At 53.3% G+C, this 22,610-nt stretch overlaps 9 protein-coding genes across 9 annotated transcripts; 5 read left to right on the top strand and 4 right to left on the bottom strand.

The window, feature by feature from the left end:
• Positions 1-187: 187 nt before the first annotated feature.
• On the bottom strand, positions 188-2,152 carry AYO21_01587 (hypothetical protein; the record flags this gene model as incomplete). The annotated part of the gene is made up of 4 exons (XM_022651569.1): positions 188-958; positions 1,037-1,343; positions 1,410-1,445; positions 1,506-2,152. 4 exons carry the CDS (start codon positions 2,150-2,152, stop codon positions 188-190), a joined length of 1,761 nt encoding a protein of 586 aa, XP_022516082.1.
• A 1,019-nt stretch (positions 2,153-3,171) lies between these two features.
• Positions 3,172-4,602, top strand: AYO21_01586 (hypothetical protein; the record flags this gene model as incomplete). Its single annotated transcript, XM_022651568.1, has 1 exon — positions 3,172-4,602. The coding sequence occupies one exon, from the start codon at positions 3,172-3,174 to the stop codon at positions 4,600-4,602; it is 1,431 nt and encodes a 476-aa protein (XP_022516081.1).
• A 175-nt stretch (positions 4,603-4,777) lies between these two features.
• Positions 4,778-6,640, bottom strand: AYO21_01585 (hypothetical protein; the record flags this gene model as incomplete). The annotated part of the gene is made up of 6 exons (XM_022651567.1): positions 4,778-4,790; positions 4,845-4,888; positions 4,996-5,301; positions 5,383-6,125; positions 6,193-6,496; positions 6,575-6,640. The coding sequence occupies 6 exons, from the start codon at positions 6,638-6,640 to the stop codon at positions 4,778-4,780; spliced, it is 1,476 nt and encodes a 491-aa protein (XP_022516080.1).
• Positions 6,641-7,395: 755 nt separating this feature from the next.
• On the top strand, positions 7,396-8,697 carry AYO21_01584 (hypothetical protein; the record flags this gene model as incomplete). The annotated part of the gene is made up of 3 exons (XM_022651566.1): positions 7,396-7,434; positions 7,512-8,383; positions 8,514-8,697. 3 exons carry the CDS (start codon positions 7,396-7,398, stop codon positions 8,695-8,697), a joined length of 1,095 nt encoding a protein of 364 aa, XP_022516079.1.
• Positions 8,698-9,109: 412 nt separating this feature from the next.
• AYO21_01583 (hypothetical protein) lies at positions 9,110-11,218 on the bottom strand (the record flags this gene model as incomplete). The annotated part of the gene is made up of 4 exons (XM_022651565.1): positions 9,110-9,713; positions 9,832-10,503; positions 10,585-11,118; positions 11,181-11,218. The coding sequence occupies 4 exons, from the start codon at positions 11,216-11,218 to the stop codon at positions 9,110-9,112; spliced, it is 1,848 nt and encodes a 615-aa protein (XP_022516078.1).
• Positions 11,219-12,654: 1,436 nt separating this feature from the next.
• AYO21_01582 (hypothetical protein) lies at positions 12,655-13,383 on the top strand (the record flags this gene model as incomplete). The annotated part of the gene is made up of 1 exon (XM_022651564.1): positions 12,655-13,383. The coding sequence occupies one exon, from the start codon at positions 12,655-12,657 to the stop codon at positions 13,381-13,383; it is 729 nt and encodes a 242-aa protein (XP_022516077.1).
• An 809-nt stretch (positions 13,384-14,192) lies between these two features.
• On the bottom strand, positions 14,193-15,932 carry AYO21_01581 (hypothetical protein; the record flags this gene model as incomplete). The annotated part of the gene is made up of 8 exons (XM_022651563.1): positions 14,193-14,499; positions 14,599-14,695; positions 14,767-14,976; positions 15,049-15,156; positions 15,216-15,385; positions 15,465-15,488; positions 15,560-15,714; positions 15,783-15,932. The coding sequence occupies 8 exons, from the start codon at positions 15,930-15,932 to the stop codon at positions 14,193-14,195; spliced, it is 1,221 nt and encodes a 406-aa protein (XP_022516076.1).
• A 1,344-nt stretch (positions 15,933-17,276) lies between these two features.
• Positions 17,277-18,637, top strand: AYO21_01580 (hypothetical protein; the record flags this gene model as incomplete). The annotated part of the gene is made up of 2 exons (XM_022651562.1): positions 17,277-17,623; positions 17,677-18,637. The coding sequence occupies 2 exons, from the start codon at positions 17,277-17,279 to the stop codon at positions 18,635-18,637; spliced, it is 1,308 nt and encodes a 435-aa protein (XP_022516075.1).
• Positions 18,638-19,244: 607 nt separating this feature from the next.
• AYO21_01579 (hypothetical protein) lies at positions 19,245-20,954 on the top strand (the record flags this gene model as incomplete). Its single annotated transcript, XM_022651561.1, has 3 exons — positions 19,245-19,559; positions 19,632-20,086; positions 20,138-20,954. The coding sequence occupies 3 exons, from the start codon at positions 19,245-19,247 to the stop codon at positions 20,952-20,954; spliced, it is 1,587 nt and encodes a 528-aa protein (XP_022516074.1).
• Between the last annotated feature and the right edge of the window lie 1,656 nt (positions 20,955-22,610).

The raw sequence follows: 22,610 nt of genomic DNA, 5'->3' as shown, positions 1-22,610 counted from the left end.
ACGGCAAGTACATTTCACAGAGGATGTATTCCAATCCGAACAAGTACAAGCAGGATTTCTCATTCACCTATACGTATATTCCATATAGCGCAGAGCAAAACGAAAGATAGATTTATTTGTGCCCGACAAAGAGGCCTGAACCCCCTACTCCGGTTGTTCCAACGTCCACAACCTCCTTTCCGTATGTTTACAGCCCAGCCTCGGCCAATGTGGTCATTCGAGGAGTGATGTCCTTGGCGTTCCGTGTGCTGAACAGTGGTCGACACAAAGGAGCGTCATCGTCTTGGTTTCGGATATAGTACGTCACATCGACGTTTGGGTCCAGCTCGGCTTGCGAGAAACCCATGCCCAGGTACGCGAATCGCCGACCACGATATTCGACGTTGTAGTCATCGTATCGCGGGTTGGCCAGGGTCTCCATATAGTGCAGCGTGCTTCCTGGCCAGAGGGCCGTGATCTTACCCGTGTGTGGGTTTTTGTACCATGAGAGACAGCTGCTGTTCCACACCGTCTCCTGCATGAACAGGTCCTTTTGGTGGATGAAATCGTCCACGGCTTCGGGCTTGGGGTCAAACGTCAGGATGTCCTCCTTCTGCCACCGGTTCATGAAGTGGGCAATGTATTCGCCCTGGATCTCGATCGAGAAGATGATGGGACCGTTGCCAATGGGACAGTTTGGACCCAGGTACATGAAGTAGTTCGGGTAGCCGGCGGCCGCCATGCCGAGATAACTGCGCGGTTCGATTTCCCATTCTTTTGCGAGATCTTTACCGGTTCGTCCGATCAAGGGGAACCGTGGTTTGAACGTGGTGTCGAACCCGGTGGCGCAGATCAGAACGTCTAGTTCGTGCTCCTTGCCGTCTTCGGTCACACAGCCGGTGGGAGTGGTGGCCCTAATTTCTCCGTACAGAGTGGTGACATTCTTCGCCGTCAGGTTCTCCAGGTAGTTGATCCCTGGCTACATGGTTTTGATTCCGAGTGTCAGGATCATTGTATACTCATTGGAATATGCTTGCTTCCGGGGGAATCGACTTACCGTCAGTCGTCGACAGCCCACAGCAAAATCTGGGATGAGTTTCTGCGCCAGCTCGTCGTTGTTGATTTTCTGCACCATCTGGCTCTTCATGTACGCTGCTGCCGCTTCCTGACTGGCAGATCCTTTGAGCATCAATGGGAAGACCAAAGCCATTGCCTTTTCGGCCCTTTTCCGCATTTCCAGCCAAACCTCAGGCTTGAGGCGGAACATTTCTTTCTCTTCGTCGCTGTATTCATGATATTCCATGCCTCTAACGGGGCTTACCCAGGTAGGCTCCCTAATAAACGTGGTAACATGACGGGCTTGCCTGTGCAGAGTGTCATTGTGGATTCAGGCATAGCTTCAATAGAAAATCAAATTCAGAAATACCTACTCTTGCATCTTGGGTAGAATCTGGATTCCCGAGGAGCTGTACATTCGTCAGATACCAACCAGGGTCTCCGTCATCGAGGATCGTAGGTGGACATACCCGTTCCCAATCAGGCCAACGTGCTTGCCAGTCACGTCCAGCTTCTCATCCCAAGCAGCGCTATGCACCAGGTCACCCTTGAAGGAGTGAAGACCCGGGATTGCTGGCCATCGCCAATGGTTCAGAATGCCAGCAGCGTTGATCAGAAAGTCGCACCGCTGTTCGAAAACATTTTGGCTGGGTCGTCGGACTCGGACCACCCATTCATTGTTGTCCCGATCCCAGTGCGCACCGACGACTTCGTGGTTGCAGGTGATGTATTTCCGCAGGTCGTACTTGTCGACAAAATCCGCAAAGTACTTAAAGATCTCTTTCGAAGTGGCATAGTTCGCTGACCAGTCCGACTTTGGCTCGAAGGAATAGGTGTAGTTATGAGCGGGGACGTCGCAGGCACATCCTGGGTAGCGGTTCTCGTACCATGTCCCCGAGATGTCGGGGTTTTTCTCGTAGACGTCGAGGGAGAAGTCGGTAAATGAGTGGTTCAGCTTGTAGGCCATGTAGATTCCCGAGGCGCCCGCCCCGATGCAGACCACCCGCATGTGTCTGTTGGCATGAATTGGTGCTCTGCGACATCTGGTCTCCGAGTCGGTGGGAATATGGCCGTTGGTAGACGGTGCCTCGAGGTCTGCAGTGGCAATGGACGACATTCTGGGCAGTAGAAGGCGGCAGATGTGAGAAGTCTCTGACTGATTAGAATCGACAGAGAAAGATGTGTGTAAGGGGGAATGAAGGGCCTTGTTGAACGAAAGATATCAACCGAAGATTTCAAACCTTTGTAAGTAGAGCACGCCACCGGTCCTCAATCTGGATGTATACTTGTGGACCTCTCGATATCCATCCCATATCAAGTGCCGCAGTCTCGACTCTTGATCACAGGCCATTATCAGGTTTGTCTTGGTATATTGATTCGCGTGTCGACCTTCGAGCCCCAGGGGGTTTCTTGCTAGCAGGTCTCATCTCCACCTCGGACAGATCAAACAAATGGACCACACCAAGGCTGATGTCCAGGTGTATGGGAAGGCTTCGAATGTGAGAGGAGGTGGTGGGAGGGGTCAAGGATTGATTCAGCGCTGACTCGTCGTGGATCAGGCACAAGTTGCTCAGTGGCTGCCGAGCTCCACTTCACTTCACTTCGCTTTCAGCTGCCTTTGTCGCTGAGAGGATTACCATGGATTTCTATTTGTTCCCTGCTGGTTTCTCCCAGTGAGTCAGTGTTTGTTGTCTTTACTCTAGCCCCTAGCCCATCACGGGGTGAATCATTGCTAACAGTGGTGGCAGGGAATTGCATATCAACCTCCGCCACGATCGCTTCGGTTCTGTCTCCACGAGTTATGCAGTTTTATGCATCCCTGGGTGAAGACACACCCAGCGACGGATTGACACCTTGCCCTTCACAGCAGCCTCCACAGTCCCCGCCTCCACAAGTCGGGTACAAGGTCAAGCACCAACACCCCGCAGAGTTGTGGCCGAGAGTGCCGCTAACGCGTCTTGCTATGGGCCCCGAGTTCTTATCCGACACGGGCCTTGAGAGCTCTCGTGCATTTCCCACATCAAAGAGACGGAAGGGCACTTCTTACCCAAGAACATCCTGTTTGTGGCGTCGTATGCAACTCGAGCACCGAATATGAGCTATCCATACCATACAGCTACAATGCACGACAACACCATGACCTCTGCGGAAAGGAAAAGGCTCCGTGATCGCCGCGCACAGCAGAAACTCCGCGAGAAAAGAGACAATCAAATAAAACTACTGGAAGACCAAGTCTCCTATTGTAAGCAGAACCATGGTTCAATCGCCGTCAGCGTCCTGGTCGGAAAAATCCATACCCTCGAGCTGGAGAATCGCTTTCTGCAAAGACAACAAGAGACGATGATGGGTTTAGCTGGTTCGCTACAAAGGACAGCCAACCAAATGGTAACCTCAATGCACCAAACCCCCCCAGCAAGCGTGGTCGATACGACTCTCAGCTACGACGATCAGATGGCTCCGTCATTACATGGCGGTACCAGGTCCACCGAACCTGGATGTCTGCAGATATCGGGCATACTGTGCACATCAGATGTGGCAGCCACAGGGACCATGAGAAGCGCGGATAAATCACAACAGGGACCTGACGGCCAGTCTCTACCAGGGGAAGTTCCCTTCCCCGGAAGTCCAGATTCAACAAGAATACTCCAGAGCTCATCAGATGCTCTGTGCACTTTGACCGGTAATCTCGACTCTGGTCGATATTGGGTTCCTCCATCTGATCATCCACCCCATCCGTTTCTGACAGAATTCGACAATTCTCCACAGGATTGCGACGAGTCTACAGCAGGAACAGGTCTCAAGGAGGCATCGCGACCGTCGCATTCAAGGCCGTCGCAGCAGATGCCGCGAAGCAGTATCAGGCTGCCTCCTCCAAACCATTCACGGAGTCGGGCGTGCAATCACTCTGACTCGAGTCTGTCATTTGCCGATTCTCAAACACCGTCTCTCCCCAGATGGTCGCTGACCCCGAATAACACATCAGGAGACCCGCTGAGTAAAGCGTCGAGCCCCTGGTTCGATTCTCCCAGCGCGGTGGCGGCCTCTCCGGAAGAGCCCGAGCCACTTGACCTCCTGTTCGGATCGCGCCAGAACTTCCTCGCCAACTCGATTCATACGGCGCTGCGGAAATCACGTGTGGCCGAACCGGAGCGCCTGGCAATCGGCTGGCTGCTCTACGTCTTCAGCAAATGGAGGGTACACCCAACCCCGGAGAGCTTCGCGCGAATCCCCCCCTTCTTGTGGCCGATTCCGGAACAAATACAACAAGCGCACCCGGTCAACCTCGACATGATCCTGTGGCCCGCTCTCCGGCTCAATCTCATCAGGATGGCCGACATCACCCAACTCCCCAACATCTTCGACATGATGTCCTGCTGCCTCAAAGTGCGCTGGCCATGGGGTCAGGAGATCTTAGAGGCGAGCGAGAACGACGGGTTGAAGATGCGCGACGAGTTTTACAAGGTCTTCAGCCGCGTCGAGGGCTGGGGCCTGACGCCAGAGTTTATTAACGCGTATCCGAATCTTCTGGACGGTCTCCCTGTTGACTCGGTCACGTACACGGTTTGATATATCATGCACACTACGGATCTGTCTTATCTCGACAACTAAGAGTGCCTAGGGCGCAACCACATGGCGAGCTTACCCATAGCTCTACCAACGCAACGCAAGTTTCTCCCTCCAGAAAATACATATTCCATCCTTCCAGACTGATGATGATTCCGCTATGGGTAGATAGTGAGATCTAATACGTTAAGCTAATTTTTGTTGTTAGCAATGCATCACCAAGTACCAGATTTAGCAAGTCATACTTGATGAAGACCGTCTTGAGCTCTGTGTATGCATGGATCCCAGCCTAGAGATAGACAGATCGTGTCAGCAGAGGATCCCAGCAGTTTGTCATCCTGCGACGAAGAATCTCCAAGTCCTCTGGGGATCAAACATGGGAATATGTCGACACACCTTTCCAAGCTCTCGACCCCAGCCACTTTGCTTGAGACCTCCAAATGGCACTGTATAGTCAACCATGGTGCAGCAGTTCACGCACACTGTGCCGCTGGTGATCTGAGACGCCACCCTCATCGCTCGATTGACGTCCTGCGTGAAGACGGCTCCTGAAAGTCCGAAGGTTGTAGCATTTGCACGATGGATGACGTCTTCTTCGGTGCTGAAGTCGCTCACGACCACAACGGGGCCAAAGATTTCTTCTCTGTAGATTTTTGCATCCGGCACAGGGTCCAGGAAAATCGTCGGAGTCATCCAACAGCCCTTGGGGTTGTTTGGTCAGTGAAAAATCCCGGGGACAAAAGTTTGCTCAACCCATTTCCTCCCCTTTCGGGAGGAACTTACTTGATCATACAAGGCTTGACCTCCAGTGATTAGAGTGGCTTCTGCCTTGCCAGCTTCTACATATTGGGTCACCTTCTCAAACTGCGACTTGTCGACCAACGGCCCGATATGTGTTGAGTCCGAGTGTGCATCTTTTCCAAAAGCAGCATGACTTTGTTCGAAAGCGGTTTTGAGGCGTTGTACAAAGGTCTCCCTGATGTCCTTGTGCACATAGACGCGTGAACTGGCTATACAAGCCTGGCCGGAGTTGCCAACGATGCCTTGCACGCACCACTGTGTTGCAACATCGAGATTTGCGTCAGGAAACACAATGCTGGGGCTTTTCCCACCAAGCTCCAGTGTGACTCGCTTGAGGTTGCTGGAAGCTGCGGCGACGGCGATCTTCTTGCCCGTGTTGACACTCCCCGTGAAAGAGATCTTGTCTACGTCCATGTGCGACGCGAGCAGCGCCCCTGTCTCCCCAGCTCCAGAGAGCAGGTTGAACACGCCAGGCGGAATTTGAGCCTGCTGGAGCAGCTTCCCGAAGAAAATGGTACTCAAGGGCGTCTTCTCGCTGGATTTCATGACCATGGTGTTTCCCGCCGCGAGGCACGGCGCGCCCTTGAAGGCAATCATGACCAGCGGGCCGTTGAAAGCGTTGACGGCGGCGCAGACCCCGAGCGGCTCTCGTCGGACGACCTTCATGAAACCGTTGTCTGCGGGCCACGACTCTCCCTCGAGCTTGTCACACCAACCCGCGTAGTCTGCAGCGTTCATTCATCATCAGGACAACTATGGGGGATGTGTCGAGGGGAACATGGAAATTCTTACATCTGAAGACATTTGCCGCCAGGGGCACTTCAAACTGCCGCGTTTGGGACATGGGTTTGCCAGAACACAGGGCCTCGAGTCTGCCCAATTCCTCTGCGTTCGCTTCGATCAAATCTGCCAGGCGTAGCAGCAGCTTACATCTTTGTATCGGCGGGGTTGATGCCCAGGAGCTGAAGGCCGCTCTCGCGGCAGCCACGGCGTCGTCCACATCTGCTTGTCCGGCGACGTGGACGTCTGAGCTGACGAGCGAATTGTCGTTGGCACTGTATATGCTGAGTCTATTTGTGCTTTTGGCCTCGACGAACTGTACGTGGTGGAAAGTGTCAGTCTTAGACGAGAATCGGCAGACAGTCCAACAATCAGAGATTGGAAAAATACAAACATTTCCGTTTATGAACAGTCGAGTTTCGAACTCGCCCGCCTCGGCTGGAGGAGTAACTGAGCCCATTTTGCTAGATACTTCTGGCCGAAATCTCTACATTCGGGGATCTCTGCTATTGTCCAGACATCAACCTCAATTTGAGGACGCAGACCTTCTTTGAATGTCTCCTCACAGGTGGCCTCTGCATACCCAAGGACAGCATTTCGGTGACAGTTTGTGATGCTTTTCCCGGCCCTTGTCTGCTCCGAACCGCATAGCGCCTTGGCTGATGGGAATAACAAGTCAGCGCTATCATCATGCTAATGCTTAACTGAATAAGGGAGAGACGGGACTGTGCTCGAAATACAGCACGAGTAACAGTGACACGAGCGAGCGAGCGCTGACTCTCAGGACGATTCAGTGCCAGGCGGCTCCACCTCCAACTGAGCCCGATGTACGTGCCGAGTATGGCACCAAAAAGGGACATAGGGAACGGTTAGATGATTGAGGCGAATCGAGCGGGCCTCAGAATAAGTGACTCTTGGTTGATTTACCGCGCCTGTCTCGACAATATGTGGTTGTGCAAAGAGCAGGTTGCCGGTTATATGATCACAGAGTTATCAACCGACCTCAGCTTCGGCGTCAGAGTCGGTCTGAGTATGGTCTTTGACAAGCACTGACCGTTGTGGTATTCAACAAGAATATCCTTCGTTGGACTAAACGATACCTTTGTCAAGGTGAATCCAAGCTCTTTTGGCTCTATCCATAAGGTGATTCGGTCTTTGCTCATTTCCCTGATCGTGTGTGTATGTGTGAGACACACACTCGACGTTAGAAACATCATGGGCCAAAGGACTATGAAGGCAGCTGTCTGCCATTCGGTTTGTGACCACTCCACTACCTTGTGCCAGCGCCAAAGTCGACGCACCCTTTGAGAGTATTACTTACGGAGACGTAGCCAGACCAACCCATCTCCATCGACACTGTCCCGGTCCCGACGCCCGTGGGACGGGAAATGCTGTGCCGCGTCAAGTCGGCCTCGCTGTGCCATTCGGACATCAGCATCATCTCGGGCGCCTTTGGCGGCCCGGGTCTCTTCCCGCAGATCATCGGCCACGAAGCCGTCGCGGTAGTGGAAGAACTTGGACCGGACGCCGCGAAATGGGGAGAAGGGTTCCAAGTGGGCGATCTGGTCGGCGCACCCTTGTGGCACAACATGTGTCTGGAATGCACCGACTGTCGCAAGGCCGGGCCACAGTTCTGCTCCAAGATGCAGGTCAAGGGGATGAGTTGTCCGGGATATTTCTCCGAGTATACCTGCGTGGACGCCGCGTCGGCCGTGGTGGTCTCTCGAGGCGCGAGCTCGAGCCCGAGCCAGCTCCCATTGTCTCCGCGACGGCTTGCCCCTCTGTTTTGCGCGGGCATCACGGTCTGGGATGCCCTGGAGCAGGCGCACCTGCGAATGGGAGAAACGGTCGCAGTAGTCGGCGCCGGCGGCCTGGGCCAGCTGGCGGTGCAATATGCTGCCGCGCTGGGAGCCAGAGTCATTGCCCTCGATGTCAGAGACGCACAGCTCGAGACGGTCAAGGGCGAGTATGGGGCACAGAGCGTCATCAACACGAGCGGGCTCGCGCCTGAAGCTCTGAGCCAACGAGTCCTGGACGCCAACAACGGCGAGCTGGTGGACGTGGCCATCGTCACTTCAGGCGTCGTGCCCGCCTACAACACCGCGCTCGCCATTGTCCGATCCTACGGACGAGTGATAGCCGTTGGCCTACCACACTCTGAGATACCCATCAGCGCCCAACTGCTTACGGCGCGATCACTCAGGTAAGGAAAGCAACCCACCCACCCCGCCCGACCCAATACGAGCGAAAGAAAGACGCAGCAAGCTTCTTTTTTTCGCCAAAAGATGTACGCGTGTGTATACTTTTCGTTCCGTAACTGACCACTGAAAAAGCTTGATCGGATCCCACGTCCCCGGCCAGGCCTCGTCGAGGAAATGCCTCGACTTCACGCTGCGAAAGCACATTACGCCGCTGGTCAACGAGAGACGGTTCCAGCTGGAGGACTTGAATGAGATGATCGATCTGATGAAGGCTGGGAAGGTGGAAGCTGGGCGTATGGTGGTGGACTTTTTCTAATACCTATACACGTAACGCCTAAAAGAGACGGTGGTGGAGAGTGTGTGTTTTATACACCACTATCTTAACAGTGGCTGTGACTGCGCAAGATGGTCCTACCTCGTGAGACTGGTGTAGATGTATAGCAACTCATGGCAGTGAGAGTTGTCGGGGTCGGGCGGGGTGAGCGAATGTGGTTGAATATCTATATCTCAAAGGCCAGTGCCAGTACCAGCTTTTCCAAAATATTGATAGACAGGGAGACAAATCAAGGGTCCATTCTTCTTGATTGAGGTAGCTGCTATGTGAGGGGGTTAATCCACCACCAAGGGCTTTCCCTTGAGTTGCTGCCATACATACAAGAGCCATACCATATCCGGCGAATTCCCATCCGGTAGTGAGAGTGGGTGTCTGTCATATACCCCAGAGCAGATCAAACACCGTTCTGATATCCATCCAGCAGCTCCTCGCCTACGTGCGGCCGAGCATAAAACGCCTGCGGGATATCCACCTGACGGGCCCTGATGAACTCGCCGAAGCTCTTTGCGAACCCGTCGATCAGGCTGCACGAACTGACGCCGTCCTCCAGGATGCCGTAGACGACAAAGTGCACGGCGCGGAGGTTGGGCAGCTCGAACCGATCGACGCGGTACTCGGGCCGGTAGTCGTCGGCGAGGAGGTCCTTGAGCCGCGCGATGGTGAGGAACGACCGCAACCAGGGCCACTCGTCGTCGTGGCGCACCCATAACCCCACGTTGGCGTTTCCGCCCTTGTCGCCGGACCGGGCGAGAACCACTTTTCCCAGCGGGGCGCGGGTGGTCGGGCCAAAGGTCGACAGGGCCACCGGGTCGGTAGAGTCGTAGGAGCGTTGCCCCTCAAAGTCTTGGAACTTGGGCGGCGGTGTGACTGGGAGGGCTTTGTGGTCGGCGTCGTCGGAAAATTCGACGTGGGCTCGGACCTTGAGCGACTCTTGGGGATATTTTCCGGGAAAGTACGTCACAAAGGGCTTCGGGGCGAGGGTTCGAATGTCCATGTTTCTGTGGCAGCCAGTTAAGTCAGTCTATGTGAAGAAAGGCTGGCAGTCCAAAACGACAAGGAATGCTCTGCCTTAGAAGTCTTTTCGTGAAAAGCACGTGGAGTGAGATGAATTCTTACAGATGAAATCCACCATAGCCCTGCATGGACGTGAACAAGAAAGCCTGCGAGAATTCCCCAATGGCTTCTTTGGTCGACGCCTGGACAAAGTGCCTGATCTGAACACTCGCGTCCTTCTGGGATCGCGGGTCCTCGGGTACGGAGCCGTACGTGTCGATGGCGATCTTCAAGAACTTCGACTGGTCCAGACGCCGCAGGACTTGCATCCTCTGCAGCTCCGCCTTCTCTTTCACGTCCAGGCCCACAGCGTAGGTGGAAACCTCGGCTTGGTAGCCCCCAAATGTGCAGATGGCGAGCTTCGTCGTCGGTGGGGGCGGAATGCCTTTGACGCCGGAGACCCGGACACGATTTTTCCCAGCATGTTCGATGCGGACGTCCTCGAGCAGAGCAGCCACATCGGGGTTGAGGTAGGTCGGTCCTTGGATCTCGTAGACCAGCTGCGCCGTGACCGTGTCGACGGTGACGGCGCCGTTGGAGTTTTCGTGCATGGTGATGACAGCGGACCCGTCGGCCTCGACCTCTGCAATCGGGTATCCGACCTCGTACAGCTTGGGGATCGCCTTGAAGCCACAAAAGTTGCCCCCTGTGGTGTAAGGTCCGCACTCGGTGACATGGCCTGCAATCAAGCTCCCTGCCAATTTGTCATAGTCGGTATCTGACCAGCCGTGCCACCTGATAATACTCGGTCAACTCGAAGGGGGCCTCTGTCATGTCCAGTCGACCTGAGACTGGGCACGGTCGGGGCAAACTTACCATGCAGCGAGTGCCATGACGGGCGATGCATCGCAAATGCGCCCACAGATGACGATCTGGGCGCCGGCGTCCAGGGCGGCAATGATGCCCCGCATGCCTATGTAGGCGTTTGCAGACAAGATTTTGTTCTTGATGAGCGACGTCTCGACGCCGTGGATGTCGAGATGGGCAAAGCTCTGCTTCTGCTCAAGTGCCTCGCTCGTCACGTTGTCACCCTCGACCCACGCAATCTTGACCTGGCCGAGTCCCTTGTCCGCAAAAAGCTTCTTGGTTGCCTCATACAGACCTCGGGGATTCAGTGCCCCGCCATCGTGAACGAGCTTGATGCCCCGTTTGAACACCTCTTCCGCCGCGGTTTTGTGGTTGAGATGGGTGAGGAACGCCGTCTCGTAGCCCAATTCAGGTTTGTCCACCAGCTCCAGAGCTCGCCATGCAATGTTGACCTCGGCCAGATAGTCGGAGAAGATGGCGTCGATAGGTCCCTCGGTGGCCAGACGGTACACCTGATCCGGACCATCGCCAGCTGCGCCGGAACTGAAGCACTCAGAATGTCAATACGGCCGAGGTGTACTGAGAGAGTGTGAGATGTGACATACCTGTTTCCGATCCGGATTGCTCTTTTGCGTTCCGCCATGCTGCGCGGTCTCAATTACAAAAATCAGCTCTAGGATCGGTTCCTGTGAAAGACCCCGTCGTAGGGTACATTGGAGGCGAGTCCTGGAGGCCAGGCACTTTGATATATCTGGAAGAGACAAACTCAGTCATCGGTATAAGGGATGCGAACGCGGACGCCTGGGAAGGGAACTGCAGCATTGCGATCTCTGCGCTCGGAACTTCATTCCAGAGTGAAGGATGGTTTTGGTGCTTGACGCTGAATCAGCGCCCATAGAATGAAGAATTCCAAAGGCACGCATCATTCCCGAAGCTGGACAGAGGTGTGTGAAGTAATAGGAGTGTAATCCCCGCGCCGTCGTCTGGCACGACGGAGAAAGTTGACTCTTGTTAGTCTGCGTGTTGAATCGAGCGCTGACTCGCTTTGCCTCGATTGGCTCCAGCAGCTTCAGCCTCGTCCGCCCGGCATCCTCAGCCTTGTGCTGGAAAAGTCTCGGCCTTTCCCTCTCCCCAGGTTTCCCCAGTCTTGGTGCTCATGCTGAGTGATCACAAGGGTCCAAAATAGAATACCCAAAGTGTATGTTGTAAGATTGAGCAGATATCACCTTACTATGTTGTTTAATCTGCCTTCAATGGGTGTCACTGCTCTACCAGTCCTTGACCACAGTCCGATTGAGAGGCACGGGCAGCTCGAAATCTTTGGTCCAGGTAGTGAGATTATTATCTCATGCATTATTATTTACAAGAAACCGTGGCAAATCCTTGTTGGAGCAATATCAATGTATCCCATAATCTGAGTACGACATGATACTTACCTAGGTAGGTATCGAGTACTCACTCGAACTCGTAGTTAATAAAACGACTACGCTGGTAGTGGCTAGTCTAAGATTTATTAGTGCATAGGTGGCCTTGGCACCGTCTAATCTCAGGGTCCTGTGGCACGTGAGCGCCGAGCAGGTTTTCACTCGTCTCGACCTCTGTCGACCCGCGCCATGCAACGCTAAATGACCTTCTCCTCGTATCTTTCTTCCCTTGGGCGTGCGGAGTCGATTAAACGAGGAACCTCGTATACCCAACTTCGCGAGCGAAAAAAAAAACAACCCACAATCTCTTCGGAAGGAACAAGCAGGCTCTTTCTTCCGTCCAGGTCGCTCGCGTGTGTCTCTCAAAGTGAGTTTAGGCGCAACGCATCTGACAAGCGGGCCACGTTTATTGGCAAATATCTCCGCGCCCGCGCGCTAGGGTAGTTTTCACAAGTTTCTATCTCGTGGGGGAGAGGGGGATCCCTGGACCAAGGGAAAAAAAACACCAGGAAGGACAGATAGGGCCGGTTTTTGGGATGCGCTGAATCTCGTGGCTTTTTCTTACGGACCAATCAATCTCCAACATAGAGGGCCCCAGGCTAAAAAACTTCGTGGCGAGGAGGAAATCAAACCCCGGGTGGGTAGACGAAATCAAATGTCTTCTCAGCCCGATCCTCGTCAAGATGGTGACAGTGGAGATGATGGTGGCCGGATCTTGCCCATCCTGCGCTGGGGTACGCCCATCTTACACCGCGAACTGCGGCCCGTGACGGCCTTCAACACCAAAGAGCTCGACACGCTCGTCGCCGACATGTTTGCAACCATGCACGCCGCCGGTGGAACGGGGTTGGCTGCGAACCAGATCGGCGTGGATTTGAGGGTATTTGTGTACGATATGGAGGACGCGTGGGGCGCGCGACGATGGGGCGCCGTGTGTAATCCCGTCATCGAGCCTTCGTCTCAGAAGCCCGCCGGGGATGACGACGGCGGAGTCGACGGCGAACAAAACCACGATGCAGGCCGAGTCGGTCCCGCCACGTCCCATACCTATGCATATCACCAAGCAAACGCGCCGCCGCGAACCCTGTCCATGACCGAGGGTTGCCTCTCCTACCCTGGCATCTCGGCTTCAGTATCACGCCTCGGCGCCATCACAATCAACGGAGTCGACCAGCGCGGCGACGCCGTCAGGATCCACGCCACGGGCCTATTCAGCCACGTTCTACAGCACGAGGTCGACCACTTGAACGGTATTGTCTACGGCGACCGCGTCTCCCTGGGCCGGAGGGAGGAGATGGACCGGAAGTACAGAGATCTGGAAGTGAAAAAGGCTTATCCGCACGACTGGCCCACGACACAGACGGACCATAAATGGGGGGATTGATTGATCGATTGATTGCACGCAAGAACGATTGCAGCTGCACCCACGAGCCTCCCTTTCTGACTCAGGGCCTGTTACTTTTGCGTTATAGGGTTTGTCCTTTTCTCTCCCTTTCGAGTCTCTTTTTATTGCTTGTCCCGTCGGGCGTCAGGCGTCGGCGTTGGGATTTCATTTGACAGCAGCTCGCTCTCGCTGGGACAACCTAGAACCAATCATCACACAACAGATGAAGGCTGCGGGTGTAATCAGGGACAATTCGCGAACGTGCAGACCGCAACTGGCAGACAGACTGTTTTTTTTAACAATTTTTTTTGTCATGGGTTTCCGAGACCAGCCTCAACACATGACATGGGACACCTACCTGTTCTTTCAGTGGCTTTGTGAACGTGGAGAGAGAAAAAGAAACAGAGAGAGAGAGATGGATGGATGGATGATTTAGTAAAGATCAGGATCAAGATCAAGATCGAGCCGGCCTTTCGTCCGATCGATATAACGGGCTACTTCTTCCTACAACCCCAAACCGTGGTTGGCTCCCAGACCAGGCGCATCTCATGGGTCTGAAAAATATGACAAACAATTTGACAAGATCTGGCACGGCAGTAACGTTTTCGTCGTCGCGGTGCGGGACCTTTTCTTTCCATTGGATCGTAGCGCCTATACGTTGTGTCAGGGTGATAACTCTGTCCAAGATTCCCCAAAAAAACACGGTAACAGGGGAGGGAAACTCCGGTCCCCTGGGGTCTCCGGTCGATCGTGAGATTTCAAACTCATATGGCTCTTGCGATATGCATTGAAACCCTTCCCAACCCACTTCAAGATGGTGGGAGCTGACTCGACACTACCACCCCCTCGGCCGCCAGCGTCGCATAATAGAGCTCCGTCTCGGCGCAAATGACCATACGACCTTTGCCTGCAAAATTGAAGTTGGCAGATGTCGTGCCCAGAAAGATCTTGCCGAGCAGTTTGCCTGAAGGGTCCCACACATGCACACCATCGCCAACACCCGAGTACACGTTGCCGTTGGTATCACAGTGTATCCCGTCTGGGATGCCGACGCTCGAATAGGTGAAAAGTTTCCGATTCGCAAATGTTCCGTCGGGGAGGACAGTGAATTGATAGCTGTTCACAAATGTCAGATTGGACACGCGGTACGAACACGAGTGACGGTGGGATCCATGGCAGCATCTCCCAAATCTCGCATGTTGCAGAGCCACTTACATCGAGGCTGGTGCTGTCATGTTATACCCAAAGAAGGAATACTGGGCACCTGTGTCGGTCACATATGCTAATGACCCATTAGGGGAGAAGGTGATGCCTTGTTGTCGCTAATCAGTATTCATCCTGTCTCGCCTTCCAAAGCAGCGATTTGAGGCACCAGCAACGTACCATTTGGCAGATCGAATCCATCGGCTACCACTGATACAGCTCCTGTGGACGGTGTGAAGCGATACACTTGATTCGGTAATTCTGGTGAAGGGCGGAAGTCTTGTAGATAGCCGTATAGGGTGTCCGTGAAATACACATCACCGTTCATAGGATTGACCGCTACATCATTGAGAGAATTCCATTGGCGGCCAAAGTAGTTGTTCACGAGAACTGTGGCAGACATTAGCAAATATCGCTGGGGATTTTTGCAGAAGTGTGGCATATGGAAAAACCAGAACCCACCCGTTGTGTTGTATGGAGAGCGTGGATTCATAACGTACAACGCGGGTGCGGTGTTGTTGCCCTGTCCTTCACCACTAAAGAGGAGCTGACCCCGATACTGAGTTGCACCTGGCCAATATATATCAGTCTCCGGAATGAAAAGACAGGGAGTGTCAGTGGTTTCAAACCGTTCGAGTTCACCACCGGAGGAGTAGCATTGACGGTCACAACATCCACTTGGCCGCTCGCATTGCGCAAGGACGAAACTGCCGCAGCTTGACTCAAGGCGATCTTTTGGATGATATTTGACTTATTGAGACCAGTCCCAGCGGCAGTCGCTCCGGCGTTCTGGACGAAGCTATGAATACTTGTTAATTTTCCACCAGTACGGTGACTGATAGGAACGATATAACAGTACAGAAATGAGCGAAACTTACAAGATCTCATCGGTGGGAGGGTACCTAGGGCGCATACTTAGTCCCGCGACAGGTTTGTAGATCTCTGGGTAGCATATCAAGCTTTCGAAACGTACCAAACAACTGCCTCATGGAAAAGTGGATCACTATTAGTACTGGCAATCAGTGTCAAGGTCGGGTTCGTCCCGATGATATCTAGGAAGGCCTCATCGTAGACATGGAAGGGTTTCGCCAGGGCTTGTTCCAGGGTAACACCGGGAGGGACAAAAATCTACCCCTTGGAATCAGCAAGGTTATGGAAACAGGCACATGGCGGTCCATAGCGTCTGGGTCTCTCACTGTGGTAAGGTTTGACTGTGACGGAGGAGGAACAGGCTTCAAAACATTGAAACTCCTCTGGTCAACCACTAGTATCTGACTGGAATTTGACTGAGCAGAGATCGAGGGGACGAAGGCAGCCAAGCCAGCGAAGAGGATTTTGAGAAGCATTTTGGAAGATTCAACCTTACTGCTGGCGAGTTTCCGGGATACTTGAGCGTCTCATCACGGATATTTGAGCTTTGTCGTCGCTCTTCCTACCTTTGGGATCGTGTCTAACCCCGCACGATATGACATGTTGTGCTCACCGCTTAAGATGTCACACAGCTCAGTTGAAGCCACCGTCAGGGTGGAAGCCAATGAAGAATAGGCTCAATGTCTCCAACATACCAAAGTACGAAGACGTCAATAGATTTGCAAAAGCCGGTTTGTCAGATTGTCCGTCGGTTCCCCTCCGATGAAGCCCGTTTGCGGGGTTTCGGAACCAGCCCCAGCTCCAGAATGGCCCAGAATCAGGAACGGGCGGTTTATTCGAAGTTCACGGCATTGTGATTGGTTTTCGCATGAAAATCTTAGACCTGTGACGGAATAGGGCTCGCAAATCCCCCGTAAAACCAACAAGTTCGAGTGCGGAGAAGACATTGACAAGCGAGACTGGCCAACGAGATGATGAAGGCGGTTCCGAGGCTTCGCTGATTCTTCCTCCGCAAGAATCGGTCGGAAAGCAAGACGTTTTCTGGAATAGCTAATGTAGATCCGCCTCTTAAATCAAGTTGTAATAGCAGTTTCCCCGTTGCTCTAGTGGATCTGCTCTCGGTATCTAGCAGATTACATCTTCCGGGCCTGGCTCGCGGCAGATCGTCGAGGGCGAATCGTCGTTGGAGGCGTTTTTTGAGGTCTCAGACGCTACCTAAGGATCTTAGCGTACGAGGTGGTATGATGCCGTTGAGCTCCGCTGGTTTCTTCTGGCGGCTGCCAACAAGTCTCGCGGAGTCATTCATCGGTCCCATCCGTCGGGTAGGGAACGACGGAAACACACGGTACACTCCAGCCGACAGCATGTGTAAGGTATGCAAAAAAGAAGAGTAAGGATGATTGTAGACATATTTCGCTTCCTACGAGGTACACTTCGTCCTTGTAAAGTAGGTAGATGCTTGCTGAAGGACCTTCACCTCAGGTCGCGTCCCGATGATGTCATTGGCACAGCCTCAACGCGAACTCACGTGCACAGCGCCACTCGTGGTGTCGGAGACATAAATTTCGACACGCTCAATGTCCATCTTTCATCAAGTCAACCGTCTCATGTACCGAATACCACCCATTTGACATCAGATCTGCAAGTTTGAGAAATATCACAATGGCCAAAGAGTCTCTTATTACGATGACCAAGCTACTAAGGTCTACTTTGGTCAGCTGAGATCCCCGGCAAGCGTACGACTATCTCTCGAGGCACCGTCACTGGATGTGACTGCGCCAAAAGACTTAATGAGGATATAAAAGGTCTCAAAGTGCAACATGAAATATACGGTGGGACCAGCAAATAGGAAGCCTCCACCGTCGGGTTCATACAGTTCTGCGCCTCGTCCAGACCCACCAACGGTACGAAAGTTCGACGCGGAGTCGGGACAAGTGTACTCTGAAATAGAAGTACGTCCAAATCGAAGCAAATATGTGGACTGGATAGGTGAACCCAAGACACCTAATTTGGTCAAGAAGCCACCCCCGAATTCAATAGGAGCCCGTTCCTTAGGGGCTATGGCGAGGACCAAAGTTGCTAGTCAGTTCAGAAATCTAACACCAGAACACTTCGCGACCGTACCGTGGGCAATAGCACAGAAGGTCTGGGAACAGCTGCTCTCAATGTAGTATTTTTCAGAAAAACCCCATCTGCACAGTTGCTGATATCTAGAGTTAGGCGGGCGGAGAGTTTTCATGCCTGGAGAACACTGGCAGCGGCATATCCCAGTTCAGAAGAGTTTGGGAGGCGCGAATACCGGTATCTTCTGGACATTAAGCAGCTATCAGTACCAATTACGGAGTACTTCAACGGAATCACGTCTAAAGAATTACAGTGGCTTGTTTGCCTGCGAATCTCCCCAAAGCAGATGGCAATAAGCAGCCTTGTCTCGATACATACGATACTAAATCTCGCCGTGCTGGATCTTTCAGATGGTCAGGTCACGATCGACAACAATCTTTCCAAATTTGATGAACGTGTCTTGCGTTCTTGGGCAGATCTTGCACGGTCGGGAGAGGCCTTTCAACACCTGCGGGTGATATTGTTTGGCTGGCAGGAACATCTATCAGACTGGATCTTCAAATACACAGAGTTCTTCCCCTCTCTATGCCAGATCATCATCACAGACTGCCCGAAAATGCACCAGAAAAACCGTGGAGTGTGGGAATCAACCGCGCAAACCGCAGGGTGGGAGGCTAGGCACGCAAAGAAGAGTGCCAAAAGCTTGCGACCAATCCTTGGGAGCCAGGACTTTGCTTTTGGCTCGGTGTCGGGCTGCTACTACGACAGTCTGGAGCTGTACAGCCAGTTAGCACACAAGCGTCGGCCCAGCCTTGCTGACGGGCTTCCATTGCTGGAAGTATGGATCGGCAATCCTCGAAAGTGGTCGCATATTGTTGATGACTTCCCTTCCACAAGGACGATTTTCCTGGAGAATATCAAGACACACAGTTGGAAGGCCAAGGGAGGATCTTCTTCCATCAGGAGCAACCGTGAGCCGACGAAGAGGGTCAGAAACCAAGACCAAGGAACCCCAGGAGCCGCATCGCCTCCTCCAAAGCGAGGGTCGCGGGAAAGGCCTGTCATAAAGTCGGGTGGCAAGAATATCACCGACATGCTCAATGAGTTCACGTCATAGATGTGATCTGGACGAGGACGTTGGCCCTCGTGCTCCGTATAGAGTTCACACCGCTAACAGCGTACCAATGTGCAAATGTCTGAGGAGAGATTTGTCGGCAGTTTAGTCCAACTGACGCAACTACGATGCCTTTGGGGATCGGGCGCCTAGCCCCAGCCTTACTAGATACCTAGAAAGTCAGATAGTGAGCCTCATTACGAATACATACATACACACTGAAATATTCGCAACGCACGGATCAGCAGGGAACTGGTTTGCCAATGCACTTACACACCTCACATGATCTCATCCTGCGCGGATCTGATAACGAAAAAGTCGATCAATCTTCAACCGCATCGAGCATCTAGAACTGTGTTTGCTGCTGGAAAGAGATAACAAGGACAATCACACCACTCTCAGTACTTGTCTGTAACAAACTTTTCCCCCCTCACGACCAATTGAGGTGCGAACTACCCCCACCTCCACCGCATTTCCATCTTCAATTCCCATACGAAGCGACCAACAAAACACGAACAGTTGCTCCTTGGCTGATAGGATTATGTCGACGCCTAACCGGGACCCGCCGGTCACCTCCCCTCCTTCAACGACTATATCTTCTCGCTCCAGCATGGACTCTCAGTCCCAATCACCCTCAACTGGTGCCAGAACACCGTCCTTACGCATCCCGTCTATGCCCAGCGCGGCAGCCCATCACCGCCAGAGTTTCAACGAATTACGAGGTCATCCTCCTTCTCCTCGATCGCAAAGACAACCCTCACTATCCCATCTCGCCGTCCAAGATCTGATTGACAACCCACCTATGCGGAATCCAGACCCTCGCTTTGCGGGGAGGAATTGGACTGAGGTCAAGGTCAAAGAGCTGGTCAACCCGGACGATCTGAGATTTGTGGACAATGACACCCCGATAGAGTCGGCTACAAATGTGAGTGTGCTCATTCCCTCCTCCAAGCCAACCGTGAACTGACGGAGGGTATCATGCTAGCTACTCATCCAGTCAGGCGCCCCAGTGGTCCTCATCCGCGAAAAACCAGGCTCCCCTGTCATCGGCACGTTTGACCACCGCGACCTCAATGCCTACCTGTTGCTAGTAATAGGGCTTTCGCACCCCGATGACAATGAACATGCAGAAGACTTCATGGAACTGGCGCAGCGCGCGAGGGAAGGTAAACGCGTACACTTGCGCGAGATCCAGGATCTGAGCAAAAAAGAGCCTTTGACTTTCCTTGACGAAAACGCCGACCTGCTCAAAGCTATTGAGACATTCGGGAGAGGGGTGCATCGAGTCGTGGTGATCGACGAGACTACAAAAGAAGCAACCGGCGTGCTCAGCCAGAGTCGTCTGGTCAGATTCCTGTGGGAAAATGGCCGGAGTTTTCCTATGTTGGATCAATTATACCTGCAAAATCTCCGTGATTTGAGAATAGGATCCAAAGATGTGATTGCTATCAAGTAAGCCCAAGCGTATACACTTGTGTCGAGCAATTCTAACCCTGTATCTAGTGGTGACCGCCCTCTTTTCGAGGCCTTGACGCTTCTGCTCAACGAGGGCGTCTCTTCTCTCGCCGTCGTCGACCACAACTTCAACGTAATCGGAAACATCTCCAATGTCGACGTCAAACTCCTCACAAAGTCTACCTCTTTGCCGCTCCTCCGCAACACATGTATCCATTTCATCACTGTCATTCTCTCCACACGCGGAATGTATGAAGGGAAAGACTCGTTCCCCGTTTTCCACGTCACTCCGCTTTCGACCCTTGCGCACACAGTTGCAAAGCTGGTCGCAACGAAGTCCCACAGAATGTGGATAACCGAGCCCGTCTCTCCCAGCTCCTCTGGTCCGCCGACACCACTGATGCATAGTGCCACACTGGCTCCGACGTCAAGTCACTCCTCCAACCTCTCACTAAACAGCGGAGGAAGTCACCACATCACGCCCCCGGTTGCGGTGCCCACTCCCTCATCCGACCCATTTTCAACATCTGTGGGCGCTGTCGTGGATAGTTCTCCCAAACCGCCATTCATCTCTCCCACGGGACCCTCAATCTCGGCGTCTTCGCTTCCAGGAGCGCGCATCTCTGGTCGTCTTGTGGGCGTGGTTTCCCTCACCGACATTCTAATCCTGTTCGCACGTGCGGGTGGCGTCGCGGACGTCGCGGATCCAAATGAGATAAGAATGCGACGGAGGAGAAGCAGCTCAAGTAGTGTTAGGAGAAGTTTTGACCTGGGGCAACGGCCCAGTGTCGGTAGTAATGGCGGAAGCGGGCTCCGACCCAGCGGAGAGTTGAGCCGGAAGAGCAGCACAACGGGGAATCGTTGATCAGAAGGGAGCACAAGCACTAAGCACCGAGGCTAAGCGCGAGGATCGAATCTTCGAACAAAGAACGGGATGGCAGCTCCCCCCAAATGATTCGAGGCGGGGAGGAGGGCTGTTTGGAAAGACTATTTTGAATTGTCACAGAAAAGCACATTATTTGGGCCTATTGAGCCCGGAAAGCCAGGAAAGGAACCTCGAGCTTACCGACTACACGATATTGACGACCTAGACTGCTTGGAGTAATGACAGACGATGGAATTCTGGATGGAGAGAGCATGGTGACAGACCACCGCGAAGCGGGCTGAATCAGGCTTTTGTCTTCAAGGCTACTTACCCTCCCCTTCCCGGTGACCGGCCTGCGACCAGGTTCGCACAGCAAGTGAGGATTCAGTTCCATCCAGCTATGCACCATCTGTGCAGGCCCGCAACTGTCCTCAGCTCGTGCAGATGAGATGAACTCTTTTTGTCTCTCGCTGGGCCTGTCGCAGTCACCCTCGTACACCTCCACCGATAGAATCGAGGGACACATACATGCCATAGCTAATTAAATAGGTAAATCTGTGTCCTGCCCATTCCACTTGCCAGATGTCCTCTCCGCTGCGCTGTGACAACCCAAGGCTGTCATGACCATTCTTGACGTCAGAAATTCGACCACGTGATGATCCAGCTTGCCGCTTGTCACGTGTACTGATATGCCGAGGCTGTCACGTCCTTGCACGTCCTTAAACCGCAGTCGGTCTGGCCAACCTCAACACAATCTGCAAGCCAAAGTCGATGAACAAATCGCAAACATCTCACTAAGAATAACACAGTCCTGGCAGCCTCTCCCTCCAAGCCGTTAACTAAACTGTCTTCCTCCGGACTGCGAGGCGTTCCCCGTTGCGGTTTGCGCCTACAGCCTAACTAGAGACTAGCTCTGAGTCCCTCGCTTCTGCAGGGAACCCCATTGAAATCAGGCTGTCAGTTCAAAGAATCGGGGATCAAAAGGAACACACAATTGGCCAGCCATGGCCTTCTCCTTCATCTCTTCAGTTCCAGTCCACCTTGTTGAGTTGCCAAGTCCACTTTGGGTCCAGAGGCTTAGCAGGCTGTCTCAGCCAGACATGCACCTGATCCGTCTGCATCAAATCGACGGAGGTGCTCCGTCATGTTCTCTAGAGAACCAATTGAGGTTACGAGTTTTGCTCGGACGACAAACCCTATCAGCGCCCAATGAACCATCTCCTTGCTTGAGCATGGCCCGATGTCGACTAGGGACCTGATATTTCGCCCTTTGACACTGCCTTGGGCGCCTCGGGCGTTGTTAATCGAGCCAGAAGCCCCCAAAGGGGTGGCTGGAGCTGACTTATCGGTAAACACCATTCTCCTACCAATCCTGTGCCCCCGCCATGCAGATAGAAAGCAGACATTGCCCATGACTTTGAACTGTTCCCGCCCTCCTTCCTTCAGGTCAGTACGACGTCCAAAGACCCCGCTTGACGTTGCCTCCCTTGTTGCTTTTAACAGCGCTTCCCTCTGCGAGGAGTCGATCATCGAATCTCTAAGGCTCGCATATCATGGGTGTTCATCAGGCTTCTCATGGGGTTTTCAGTGGTGTAGGCTTCACTCTGCTAGGGTTGTGCCTCTTGATCTCAGCCTCATCTGCATTCCCTCAAGCTC

The sequence above is a fragment of the Fonsecaea monophora genome (assembly GCF_001642475.1).
Source record: "Fonsecaea monophora strain CBS 269.37 chromosome Unknown Scaff6, whole genome shotgun sequence".
NCBI classification, from domain to species: Eukaryota; Fungi; Ascomycota; class Eurotiomycetes; order Chaetothyriales; family Herpotrichiellaceae; genus Fonsecaea; species Fonsecaea monophora.
The sequence above is the reverse complement of the archived record's forward strand: the minus strand, read 5'-3'. Positions and strand labels throughout refer to the sequence as shown.